Source organism: Heloderma suspectum, chromosome 1, assembly GCF_057233095.1.
Source record: "Heloderma suspectum isolate Gila_16-S chromosome 1, 16-S_ref, whole genome shotgun sequence".
Lineage (NCBI taxonomy): Eukaryota > Metazoa > Chordata > Lepidosauria > Squamata > Helodermatidae > Heloderma > Heloderma suspectum.
In genome coordinates this window covers 187,209,551-187,223,462 of record NC_139458.1, presented here as the reverse complement: position 1 = coordinate 187,223,462, position 13,912 = coordinate 187,209,551, and the positions used below count along the sequence as shown (strand labels likewise).

The 13,912-nt window shown below is 40.8% G+C and overlaps 1 protein-coding gene across 1 annotated transcript in view; it reads right to left on the bottom strand.

Annotated features, from left to right (window-relative positions):
• METAP1D (methionyl aminopeptidase type 1D, mitochondrial) overlaps nt 1–13,912 on the bottom strand; it is a 100,609-nt gene that overhangs the window by 26,567 nt on the left and 60,130 nt on the right. The window contains exons 4-5 of the mRNA XM_084812842.1: nt 4,609–4,757; nt 3,756–3,798 (exon numbers count right to left, since the gene is read on the bottom strand). Coding sequence (XP_084668968.1) covers nt 3,756–3,798; nt 4,609–4,757 — 192 coding nt within the window. The remainder of the gene's footprint in view (nt 1–3,755; nt 3,799–4,608; nt 4,758–13,912) is intronic.

The following is a 13,912-nucleotide window of genomic DNA, read 5'->3' as shown; positions in this document are numbered from 1 at the left end:
AGTGTGCTGCTTTAGCAACTGCAGTGGCCCAAGCCTTTGTTTGCGCCACTACAGCCACAGGAAATGCATAACATTGGGACGCTCAAGCTGAAAGGGGCAGAATTGTTAGAGGCCAGGACCCAAAGAACCACGCCACCGGTTCCATGGCACAAGGGGGCTTTGAACTTTCTCAAACAGTAGTCCTCCACTTCTCCAAATGCCATATCACGGTCTGCGTGCGGAGAAGCCTCACACCCTAGAGAAACATGCATCTGATGGTGTGTGTGTGTGTGTGTGTGTGTGTGTGCACGCTTTTCCCAAGGTTCACCACAGGCAACAGGTAACCACTGATGGGATAATGCCAACAGGAGCTGCTGTCCTTGTAGGGGTGGAGCAAGATCAAGGTTGCTACTTTCCTGAAGGCTGAGTCTTAGCCTGTATTCTGTTCTTGTATTGCTTGTATTGTGTGGTATTGTAAGCTGGTTTGGAGACAATTTGATTGAAGACTGGAATATAAAACTTTAATACAAACAAATAAATAAATAAAGCAATCTGCTTTTGAAATTGAAGGGATCTTTCAAAAAAACTTTTGCAGTGTGACTCTGCTGTTCAAAGAAAAAAGGTCAATAAACCCATGGGACATGTGCACAGCATACCAAAAGTATGTGGATTGCAGCCTATGGCAAGGATCCAAAGAGGTATTTTAGATGTGCTGGGAGGGATGTCTGACTTTTCAAACAAACAGGGGGATCAAACACAGCTGTAGAATAGTGTGGAAGCACAAACAAAAAAAGACAGCCACAAGGGAAGGTGTTCCCAACGTGTTCCTGGGGGAAAACCAAGGGGTGTTTAAAAGGGAAAATATTCATATGATCTCTTCTTTAGACAAAGTTTATCTGTCATTTCTACAGTAAGGAGCTTTTTGTTGAGGCAGTTTTCATGAAGGACTAATATAAATATTTTCCCTTCATAAAGATTCTATCAAAGCACACTGGGATCACCAATTCTCGCAGATGTGTTTTTGTGTGTAAACTTCTGACTTTTCCCTTTCAAACAACAAACCCTTATGCCATACCACAGACAGCTTATGAAATTCTCCTCTATTACAAAAGAGGTTGGTTGTGTGGCATAAGAAAAGAGGAAGAGCCCTGCTGGATCAGACCAAAGGCCCCTCTAGTCCAGCATCCTGTCTTCCATGGTGGCCAACTAGATGCCTCTGGGAAAGCCCCCAGGCAGGACATGAGCAACGGCGCCCTCCCACTGTTGTTCCTTATGCTGCTTCTGATTCTGGAGGTGGCCTATGGTCATAATAGACTGCCTTGGGTTCCTTTGCCAGAGGAAAAAAGGTGGGATATAAATGCAAGCAAGCAAGCAATAAATAAATAGTGGCCATTGATCGCCTTAACACACTACCTCCACATTCATGGAGGAGAAGTCCAAAGCCCCTTTCAGGCACATGAACTAGCCACATCGTTCTTTAGACCAAGGCTAGGCAACATCATCCCAATGGGTACCAGTGCGCCCCTGGAAACCTTTCTTGTGCCTCCTAAGGTGCCCTACCCCTCCCACTTTTAAAAAAATAACACATTTTCACTTCAAAACCACATGAGGGCCTATAGCCACTGCCATTTTCATTTCCCATTAATGCCTCTGGGCCACACATGGGGCCCAGAGACATTCTTAGGAAATGAAGATGGTGGGTGGCTGCAGGCCAATGCTTTCCTCTGCAGTGCGACCAGCCACCAAGAAGGTGATGCCTAGGACTGTTTCTCAAATTGCCAAATGTGCCCACAGACCCAAAAACTTTGCCTACCCTACTTTAGAACATGCCAGTATTAAGTTGACACCTCTCCATCAAAGATAATGGGAGAAGCTTAGCTACTTAGGGACAAAGTAAACATTACACAAATATGAATGCAGTGATGCCCTGATGGATGTGTTTTGTTCAGAAAAGCATCTTTGGAAAGGTGTCATTTTGAGCAGAGAAGCTGTGGGGGAGGAAGGGGTTCCTTAACCCATTCCCCACCTCTGTTTCTCCACTCCAAATCTTCACACCAGGCTTCTTCCCTTCCACAGGGTCCCAGATACATGTTTACCCATGGAGACATTTTAAATGTTTGCATTTCACATTTAGTTTGTCTGTGACAGATTTGATGGAGCCATGCCAACAACTAACTCTTGAGGATTACGGCTATATATGTATTTTGAGAAGTATAAGCCACTTGTTGTTAAACAGACAATATTAAGATGTTAGTTTAGAGTTGTGCAGAGACCAATCTGACATATTTTATAAGAAACAACAGAGCAACACAAATTAATACTTATGGTATAAAGATAAAAAATATCTAAATACTTACCTAAACCATAATAAAAGATGGTTGATTTCAGAGGTTAAAGCCATGGTATGTGGAGTTTGTATTATTTGTGCCAGTGATAAATTAGATAAATGGAAAAGAGACAGGGAACAAGGAATTATCACTATGGCACCAAGAGACGCAGTAAGTGGTTAAGCAAATTTCCCCTTAAATTATACATTGCATATAATTCCATATAAAATCAGTATCCAAAAATCGGTCTTAATTGGCTGGTGGTCTCTGAATATCTGAGGCACCCTCCCCCCAGCAACATTTTAAAAAACCATCAAATGAATATAATGGAATAAAAATATGACTGAAAACAAAGGCACCACATAATGGTATAAAGGTAAAATCACCATTAGTACCAAGGAAGCACTTGCCATCCCAAAATTTATAATTCAATTTACGTGAAGTTTCAATACATAATATCAAATGAGTTTAAAAACTCAGGACATGTATGCATAACTAAGAATGAATAACTAAAGTTAATTATCTTTCAATATTAATTTTAAATAAAAGCTAGTTACAAAATATTGAAGAACTGTAATTATTCATCTTTTGATAATGAAAAATATCCCAATTTATGCTTTTAGCTTTTCTGGTTCCTATGTGGTTAATTTTCTAATTATGATTTATATTGTAAAAATGGTCTCTCAGTGTTTGTATTAATGGTTTCTGTCAATGATTATATCTCATGCCTAAAGTGGGATCCATAACCCAAAGGATTGGGTTTTTAACTGACTTGGTCCCATGGGAAATCCAAGTACTTTGGATTAACTGGGCTGTGGATCAAGTCGCACATTTGTGAGTAAAGGGTTCAGGGCTCTTATGCCACAAATGGAACACAATACTATCTTCGGGGATTTTAATAAATGTAGGGAACACTGCTAGCAAAAGAGTTGCTGTCCAAATAGACTGACATACACAGGCCAATGTAGCCTCTAATGACAGAGTAAGATAATGACAGGCCCCACTCAAAATCAGCAGGAAGAGGAAGATCAATCTTGGCAGAGTGAAGGAAAAATGCTGGCTTTCTTCATGTTAGCTCATCTCATACATATCTGTCTTCAGCTGCTGCCCAGTACTGTGGTGCTCTGCATTAACTACACAGTGGATCAATAACAATTACACCTTCTCAAAAACATGACACATAGCAGGATTGGGTTGACATTTCACTTAGGCCAACATTGATCTCAGTGCATCTGATTCCAGCCCTAAATTCAAGTCAGGCCTAGGTCTAGTTGGAATAAACACAGAGTAGAAAAAACAAAAGAAGAAACCAGCTGCTGATGCCTTGGTTTAGAAGTAAAACCAGCACATTTATCTGTGCATGCTACATTTGCAATCTACTATTCTTCCTGTTGTTACTAGAAATTCTAAAAGTTGATCAAAGACTATTAAAAAAAAATAGTTACTCACTGTGACATCAATGTTGATAATATCGCCATCCTGGAGAGGGCGGCTTAAGTATAGTCGGGGGCGGGGGGAAGAACACATAAAGGTGACAAGCAGTTCTCAAGAAAGAAATATAAGAGCACACACCTAATCACATATACACCTAAACAAAACTAAAAGGTGCAAATATAATTGTCTGAGTAGAACAGGGAAGAGGCAAATGGAATAACCACTCCTAGTCTCTAAACAGCCAACAGTTCAAACGAACCCCAAACAAATAATTTATATCACAAAAAGAACTCATAATATAAAGGCAAGGAAGGAAAATTATAGTCATGCTTATCTTATCACAATTAAGACAGTGACAGTTGACACCTTTTACTCTGTGAACTGGCAATATTCATTGATAATTAGCAACGTATCAGTTTTTAATTAAAACACACATACACCACCACCTTTAGGCACCTGGAAAAGTTAGTATCATTTTTCTGTTGAGTGACTTTTCTCTCTTGAATGATACACCTTAGACTGAAGCGCTGTAACATGGTGGGAAGAGATATGGCAAAGCACTAATCATTGTTTTTATTACTACACACCTTCTTTGTGTGCCAACATAGTTTTCTTACGGCATGACAACCAGCTGTATTAGTCCTTTTGGTAGTTTTTGATAAAACTACAAAGGGCACAATCCACCATGCACAGCTGTCATGCAATGTCATGTCAGTAAGGCAGGAGCTTCCATGCAAGCCCACGAAATAAACAGAGGTATGCAGTACTGGCATTGGGTGGGATTTAATGCATTATACTTTCATTATCATAAAATGGGAAAAGAAATATACATTAGCATAATATTGCAGTAGGGAAAAAATTGGAGTACCTGTCAGGAATACCATGACACACCACGTTGTTTACCGAGGTACACACAGATTTTGGGAAATTTCCATAGCCCAGAGGTGATGGGTAGGCATTTCGGCTGATTATTTCATGGTGAACCATGCAATCTATTTCTTCGGTAGTCATGCCAACCTAAAAGATGACAATTTAAAATTTGTGCTGAATTAAGTGCCTAGTGGATCCTGCATACTGAACAAGACAAAAGGTTTAAAGAAACAAAACAACGAGCTTAGAGTTACAAAATACCTTGTCCCCCCTAACAAAAATTAGGCTTACTTGAAGAGAATGGTTCCATATCAAAAGACTGTTATGGGAAGCACTTGGACATCTCTGGGGGAAAAAATACACTAACAGGCAGCAGGATTTGGGGCACTTAGGCAAAAAGCCCTCAGTAGGCACTCTTTGGCCTGGCCTATGCAGAAGAATGCGGTGACAGTAATAAAACAGACTGAACCACTTCATAACGCAGGTAGTAGATCACGTTTATGAATGCTCCTCTAAACATACAAGTCTGTGCAAGTAGAGAAGCACCATAATAGAGAGCAGGCTAGGTTTGTACCTGTCTTCCCAACATATTCACTTTTTACCTCCAGGGAGAAGTTTATGTAGGGGAGCAGTCTGAAGTGGTATCCCCCACCTGCAGTCTGAAGTGGTAATGGGCTACCACTGCATTCTGCTGCATGTGTAGACAGACCTTAATCTGGAAGAGATGGAAGGTGCAAGCAGAATTCTTTCATGCAGCCTCTTTACTTCTTGGAGGGCCCATGTAAACTGAGAAATGCAGCACAGCTAGAACTGTTATTTGCTGGCTTGGGGGCCCTAGCAAACACCCAACCTTGACAACCCTCTGGGGTCGGCCTTCACACAGTATAAATTTTGTTCTTTCCATAATTTTACCCTTTGTTTTCCTGGTCCTAGAGATGTAAAAGGTCCAGAGGAAAAAACTGGAAAAATTCAGGGGGGAAAACAGGGATTTCCCCTATTTTTTCCCAAGGAACATTTTTGGTTTTATTCTGAGAAATTGGAAAAATTGTACAGTTTTGGATTATGAAATTATTTTGGATTAACAAATGCAATGTTTAAGACAAAGTGTTTATATATTGCTACCCAGCCTTTACCCCACCCTCTGCAATAATTTCTAAAAGCTATGCAATAGGAAGACTTTTACAGAAAGACTAGAGATGTAAAATTTCTGGAAATATTGGAGCCATGAGGAAAACACATTTTTAAAAAATCTTCTCTGAAAAATTCTCAGCATAGTTATTTCTTTCATTCCTTATTACAATTATTGATCTAATGTCTCTTTCACTGATAGACATTTAGTGATGCTCCAAGTCATGCTCAGTTTCCCAAGGTATGACTAGAGTCACAGAAGAAAATGTCTAATCTTGACAGTTTGGGTTTTAGTCTATGGAGTCCTGTATTTCTAGTCTTGTTCTGGTTAGATGCTGTAGCACTCAATGAACGTAGTTCTAATCTAAAATTTACATGTGAAAGAAAAACTGCAGGTTATCCCGCCACTGCCACCAGATACAATGGAACATCCCACCTATGTTTCTTATTTAAAAAATAACCTCACAGATTAAGACTATGGAAGTCACTGCCACAGTTTTTAGTAAAGTTCCCAATTAAACCTCACCACTAGTGAATGCTGCCTCAGCTATAAATCCTTTAACTGCTGCCACCAGACTAAACCCTCTCCACCTAAAAGAATGAGAAGCTTGGTTCCTATGGTGTTGGCATGGTATTGAAACCAGCACCTGTAGAGACAACTTTTCAAAAGGAAGAGAAAATAAAGTGCTTATTAAGGGAAATTATTTACAAATGGAAAGAAAATGTCATTCTTCAAATAACAGGTTGAGACTGCTTAAATATGTATTTACTTATTTGACCAGTACCTTGCCTTTCTACCAAAAAATGGCACTCAAGGCAGCTTACAAACACTAATAAAACTTGATAACAACAACAATAAAAATATATATTAAACACAATTTAAAACACAGTAACAGAGTAAAAACAGCCTCCAACATTCTTAAAATAAACATTCTTGGTTACCATTACTAATAGGTAAGATAGTCTTTCCCAGCTAAATAAGATCTCAATAGCTTTTCCTTCAGACCAGACTTCCCTAAACTCCACCCCACAAACAGGAACAGATTTAGGATGTTCCCTAAACTTCCTCACAAAGAGGAACAGATGGTGTACACCAGTCTTCCCCTCCCTTCAGTTCTCCCTGCTTCTTCTGGCTTCTAGGATGTTTCAGAAGCTTCAGGGACTACTTGCTGAAATTACCTCTTGTCAGGCATAAAATAAGAACCTAAAATGTATTATATATAACTTGGTTTGCTCATAGAATTATCATGTTTGGTATATTTAATTTAAAAGCATAGTTTATTTGGGCAATAATTATGAATATGCTGAGTTTACTTTTAAATGTTTTTAATTTTAATGATGATTTCATGAGCAAACAAAGTTATACACAATACATGTTATATTTCTAAAGCAGCCTTCCTCAAGCAGGTACCCTCCAGATGTTTTGGACTACAACTCCCAGTATTCCTGAACATTGGCCATGTTGGCTGGGGCTGATGGGAGTTGATGTCCAAAACATCTGGAGGGCACCAGCTTGGGGAAGGCTGTCCTAAAGTAACAAAGTGACCTTAGAACTGTAAAAAAAGACTAATAATAATAATAATAATAATAAGTATTGCCTATTTATCAATTTCTTCACAAATATCCTTTATTTTCCTAAGGGGAAAAATTGATCCCCCCCGTTGCTTCAAGATTTCTGGAAATCTTTATTCAATCCACTTTCATGCATCAGCTGAAGGAGATTACTTGGTGCAGGGTCCTATCTATTTGTTTATGTTACACAGTAAAATACCATGTACATTGATAGTGACATAATGAACAACAATATGGCTCCTTTTAAACCCTTTCTTTATTTTTATTTTTTTTACAACATTTGCACTCTCCTAAGGAGCCATTTTCTTCTTAGCAGCTTAGACAAAAGAATTTCCTCTTTCAAACTTCTCTCCACTTCTCTTCTTCAAATATCAAAAATATTTCCCTCTGGCTATACTAGTACTGGCATCCCACTTTAATATTTCAGTTCATGCCAGGAAACAGCTTGTATAGCAACATAAGCAGCCGTGACTACAATGCAGTTAAACCTGTATTAGCATTTCCAATCCAACACCCCGATTTCAGACACCTATCATTTCCAGAAACTTTCATTTTTCCAGCTCAGATTTTCTGGATTCTGTTTTATATGGAAGCTGATGATTTCTAGTAAGATTTTGCAAAAAGGCCTGGGCCATTTTTGAATATAAGTAAAGTGGAGGAAAATATACACTTTAAACGTTATCATTACAACTCTTTTTCCCCAGAACAGAACCCAGCTGTGAAATGACAAGGGTTGAAAGTCGAAATTTGGTAGGAAAACCTCCCTCATTGTCAAGAAGTGCCTTTGAGTGTTCCTGTGAAAATTGGCTGTGATTTGAATGAGCTATAAGCCTATGAATGTACACTTTACCAGAGCCACTATGATGGGTATAAACTTTCTGTACCTTTCCTTAGTGTACAACCATATGCAGCTCCCTGCAACATAGCAAAAGATTTAGGAATTAGGTCGCACAGAAACTATTGCTGGATTCCTTTTTTCATGTAAAATAGACATTCCAGTTGAAATTTGGGAGTAACAACACTATGTGGAGCAGCTCAGGTGCAGTAAGAGATGCGGCAATGGATTTAAGCAACTGAATGAGCCCGTTTCTCTTCCTTCACATTGTAAAGAATTCCGCTACCGCAGAAGATGGGAAAGACCTCGGTGCCTTTGGGCAGAGAGGCAAGCTATAAATAAACAAGACAGCGTTTGCCTTCATTGAGATGTAGGGCTGCCAACTCATGACCCAAAGATGGTTGTTGTGCTTTCAGCCGCAGTTTGACACAGGCAGTTCAGTGGGTACAGTTTCTCCTCAAACAGCGCTACAGCTTCAGTATGAACAGAATGATTTAGATTTAGACTTGGGAAAACAGGGTTCAACTCCAGACTTCAGCACTGAGTCAGTGGGTGATCTCAAAAAGGCACAATTTTTCCACTTCAGATCTCATATATTAAAAAAAATAAAGTGTGAGCTACTCCACAGGATTTGGCTAGGGGTGGAGGGGTAAATGAAATGTTAAGTCCTGAATGGAAGCTGCTCAGGCCATAAACTCATAAGATGGCCATAGGGTCAAACTACATGTTGTTGTTGTTGTTGTTGTTATAATAAAAGCTTTTAAACCCACTCTTCATCCAAAGTTTTCAGGGCAGTGTACAAAACAAGACCATTAGATCCGACACAATCCTAAAATACAAACAAAAAACCAAACAGCCTACAAACATAAAAACATTTAAAAGGTAGTAAAATATAAACGGATAAACTAAGCAGTTAAATTCCCAGGCAAACAAAAACATTTTACCCAGGCATTGAAAAGATTGTTAAGTCACTGGCAGCCACGTTTCTATTTGGAGGGAGTTCCACAAACAGGGTGCCCTTGTTCCACAAACAGGGTGCCATAACAGAGAAGGCTCTTCCCCTTGTGTCGAAGGTACTTTGAGAAGGGCCTTCCAAGCTGATCTTAAGATTTGGACAGACTGGTATAGGGAGAGGCGTTCTTTCAGGTATTAGGGTCCCAAGCCATTCAGGGCAAAGATGGGGAATCTGTGGCCTGCAGGCTTGCAGGGGATCTCCATAAAAGACTTTCCTTCCTACGAAGCTCTCATCTCAGATTACTAATCAGATTTTCCCTGCTCTCCTCCACGCTGCTTTGCATTTAGACCTTTAGAAAGCCTCCATTGCTGCCAACTGAGGTTTTCAAAAAACCTAACTGCTGAAGGAGGGACAAATGTTGGGTGGGTTTGCTGCTGGGGATGGAGAAGCTAACCCTTCACTCCCCCATATTGCATGCCCTCTCTCAAAAATAGCTCCTCTCCTGCTGCAATTGGGCTTTTACAAAGTTTCCGAGGGTGGGGGGGAGAGTGTGTGTGTGCGCGCATGCAGCACACATGTGTGTTTGTGTATGTATGTATACACGTGTGTGAATGGTGTCTGGGCAATGATGTCAGGGGCCACAGGCAACAGTGGGTCTGTGCCCCCCAACATGCTTGTCTTGAGCCAATTTGAGCCCCTGGGCTGGAAAAGGTTCCCTACCCCTAGTTTATGGCTTTAAAACGACCTTGAATTGGGCCCAGAAGCAAACAGGCAACCAGTGCAGCTTCCTGAGGATGGGTGTAATGTAATCCCATCTGGACACACCCCTTCGCAATCTAGCAGCCACGTTCTGCACTAGTTGAAACTTCTGGGTTGTTTCCAAGGGCCACATTCCACGAGTTGCAGTCATCCAATCAAGAGCTTACTAGAGCATGGACTACCATGGCCAGACTATTCCTATCCAGGAACGGTCATAGCTGGCGAACCAGTCAAAGCTGGAAAAAGGCACTCCCGGTCATGAAGACCACATGGGCCTCAAGTGACAAAGCTGGATCCAGGAGTATCCCCAAGCTACGCACCTGCTCTTTAAGCGGGAGTGCAACCCCATCCAGAACAGGCTGCACACTCAACTCCCAGGTATGGGAACCACCTACCCACAGGACCTCCGTCATCAGGACTCTTTTTATTGGCCGTCATCCAGTCTATTTCTGAGCTCAGACACTGGGTTCAGCATCTGTGCAGCCACACTTGATTCAGATGAAATATAGCACAGCATCATCAGCATATTGATAACACCTGACTTCCAACCCCCTGATGGCCTCCACCATAGAGATGTTAAAAAGCATGGGGCATAAGATGGAGCTTTGCGGGACCCCACAGCACAGCTGCCATTGTGTCACGCAGAACCACCATGATATTATGATGACTGAGATCTGTGAATGTATTGCTAGCCACCCGGAGAGTGGGTTCTGGACTGGGACCATGGCATAAGGGAAGGGTTTCAAAAAAATTTCCCCCTCACTCTGTTTCCCTGATTGCCCCCCCCCATGCTCTTTGGCACTATGTTTAAACTAGTGGGGCAAATAAAAGCTGTGGTGGGATGAATTCTTTTGAGAAAATGGTGTGCAGAGAAAGGGTTTGTTTGTTTGTTTGTTTATTTATTGGATTTGATTGTACCCCACCTTTCTCCTAAGAAAAATAGCACCGAAGGTGGCTTACAATCATAAATAAACTTGATTAAAACAATAATAAAAATGCATTAAAACAATTAAAAATACAACAATAACAGAATAAAACCAATATCCCTCCTCCTTCCCCCCCACCCCACCAATATTTTCCCTTCTTCTCTTTATTATGTTTTTATCAGTTTCTTGAGATTCTTGCTGGATATCATGCCATCTAATAGTTAAGTCAGTGGCCCCGGGCTGACAGAAGTGAAGTCAAAATGAGGCCATTGAGAAACCAGAGGGAGGCATCAGCATGCCTGGGAAAAACCTGAGGTTTGCAGAAGCACCAAAAAATATTTTTAAAAACAACAACCAAAAGCCCCCACCCCAAAACAACCTAATGAGGACTAAGCATACTGAGTGATCACCAGGAGCTACGAAACGCTTAGTGTAAGTTAGAACAGAATTGGCCTGTTTGAGCCCTTTGCAGCCTATCCTGGAGGAAGACATGGCTAGCTAGCGGGAATGCCACACAGGAGCACTCCTGTCAAGGAATGAGGCTATACTGCAGGGGTGGGGAGCATGTTTATGGCGGGGCTCAATTGTCCCCACCAGGCCCTCAGTGGGACAGATCAAGTGAGTGGGTATGGCCATGCCTGCTGATGTCATTGCCATGCCCCTCCCATTTTGCCTTTCTCTGTGCTGAGAGAGGTATGAAGGCACTGGGAGGAGCAGTCCCAGTCCCTGTCTTTGTGTGCCACACCCCATGGGGGTGGTGCTGGGCCGAGTGGCTGCGGGAGGGGGAGCAGCATGCAGGGGAATGCCCACTGTTATCTCTGATCACAGACCAAAGGTATCAGGGGGATTTCTCCTGGGGACGGGGCTTTAGGGCAAGCCCCACCCCCTGGAGAAATCCAAGGAGGCTCTGTGGACCAGATGGGGAACCTCTGTAGGTCAGGTTAGGCCCATAGCTCAGAGGTTCTCCATCCTTGCTATAGTGGAACATTTTGTTGCATATCCCACTTGTCATTCCTGATAAAACTCTACCACCTTTTTCTTAAGCTTGTTCACACTGATTTCCACCTCCCCACTGCCCCTCCTTTGGTCACTTAAGATGCCATTCTGCACTTAACAAAGCCTTTATTTTTCACAGTCTTCTCATTATCTTAATATACTGTTCATCCTAAAACTTGTATTTCTCCTTCTGATTCTATAACTCCTGCTGATCTTGTTTTTTCCATCAATTCTATTTTTCTTCCTGTCCTCCTCCCTATTTTCCTTCTTGAGTAACACATGGACTGTTGGTTTTATCCCTTCCAATTTACATATTTCAGATATCCATCTCTTCCTAGTTCTCTGTCCACTTTCCTTTCTAATTTCAATTCATTACTTGCTCTTAATATTAATCTTTCTGTCAGTACCCCTATGCAAAGCTTTCTATCTCTTGTTGAAACTTTCAATTTTTTCTTTCTTTCTTCATTTCCCTTAATGATAAAACTCTTGTTCTTATTCTTTTGGGTCTCTTTTTGGTTCACTTAATAAACCTTTGCCCACTCAGGACACTTGATTCTGCTTTCCTTTCCTTCCTTATTTTCTTGCCTTCCTTCTCAATTTCAATGCTGTTTTTTTCTTCAGGCATTTCCTCCCCTCAGTTTGACCTCAAACTCTTGATTATGGATCTTTCTTTTCTGTATTCTCCTCTACTTTGGATTGCTTTCCTCCTCTGTCAGTCTCAGTGGTCCTTCCTCATCTTTTCCTTGCTTGTTGCTCCTCATTAATTTCCTCTCTTGGTCTTGGTTGTTATGTTTACGTCAGCCATTTCCAGCTGTTTTTCTGCTCTATTACTCATGTTATGTGCTCTACTTATTCATGGATGTTATCACAGCATCTGAAGTTCAAACTTTCTGAGACGGTTTCTTGTTTTTTCTCCCTGACCTCTGATTTCCTCATACTTTTGTTTCATCCTGGATTAATACTGTTATTTCTTTGCCTACCCAGGCCTATAACCTGTGTGTAATCTTCCAATTCTTGTCCTAATTTTTCTATTCAGTTCAGTCTGTCATTCAAACTTCCTGTTTTCATCTTTGGAATGTTAGCAAAAATTTCCTGTGACGTAGCTAAATCCTTGTTTCATTCTTTCATTATGTCTTGTCTCTATTCTTGCAATATTCTTCTCCTTGGGTTTCCTCATTCATTTCTTTTGCCTTTTATTTCAGTCCTTAATTCAGCTGCTTGACATGTTCAAATGCTTGTCATTTCAGCCATATCATTCCTCCTTTTTGTTCCCCTCACTGACTCCCATTTCCCTTTCATCTTCACTAGAAACTTCTTTAGCTTACATTTATGTCTCTGCATGCTCTTGCTCCATGCTCCCTTTCCCCCCTTCTTCTCTCTACATTGCCCTCACCTCTCCTTCTATTCCCCATCTCTATCTCATTTTTCTTGTTACAGTGCATTAGTGGACTACCCTTGAATCTGTTGGTAATGCTTTTCGTGTAAAGGACAGTTCCACAAAGTCTGCCCAAACAGAGTCAACTGTGTAGGCTTTGCCGTTTTTTAAGGGAACTTTACAACTGTTTGATCAGGTCCAGCAATGGCATCTTCTACCAAATGCTTTTCTACAAATGCCATCCAAAGACAACTCCACGAATAATCAGTTACCAGTCTGCCATGAGCTGGACTTATTATTATTATTATTATTATTATTAATTGTAATTTTGAGTACTAGATGGCCTTTTGGTCCCTTGAATACTTATGAATTATGGCCACCTTGCAGCAGATCCTTCAGTTTGTAATCTTGAAAATTTATCCTTACTTTATGAATAATCAAGTATCAATGACTTACAGCCCAATCCTACATGACCATCAAAGAGTTCAATGGGTATTACTCCCAAGCAAGGGTGCATGGGATTGCAGTCAACACACTTCTGAGATTAACAGTGAAATCTATGCACTATGCAAATACAAGTCCTACTGAGTTCAATGGGATTTACTCTCAGGTAAGTGTGCATAGGACTGCAGTCTAAGTGGATCACTGTTGTGGAATGACTAAAGTTAAACTTGAGAACAAATGTTTGGAGGAATGATTACTGAATGCCTCATTCACTGAAGTCCAGTTCAGAAACTATTATGTTGACTTCTAAAA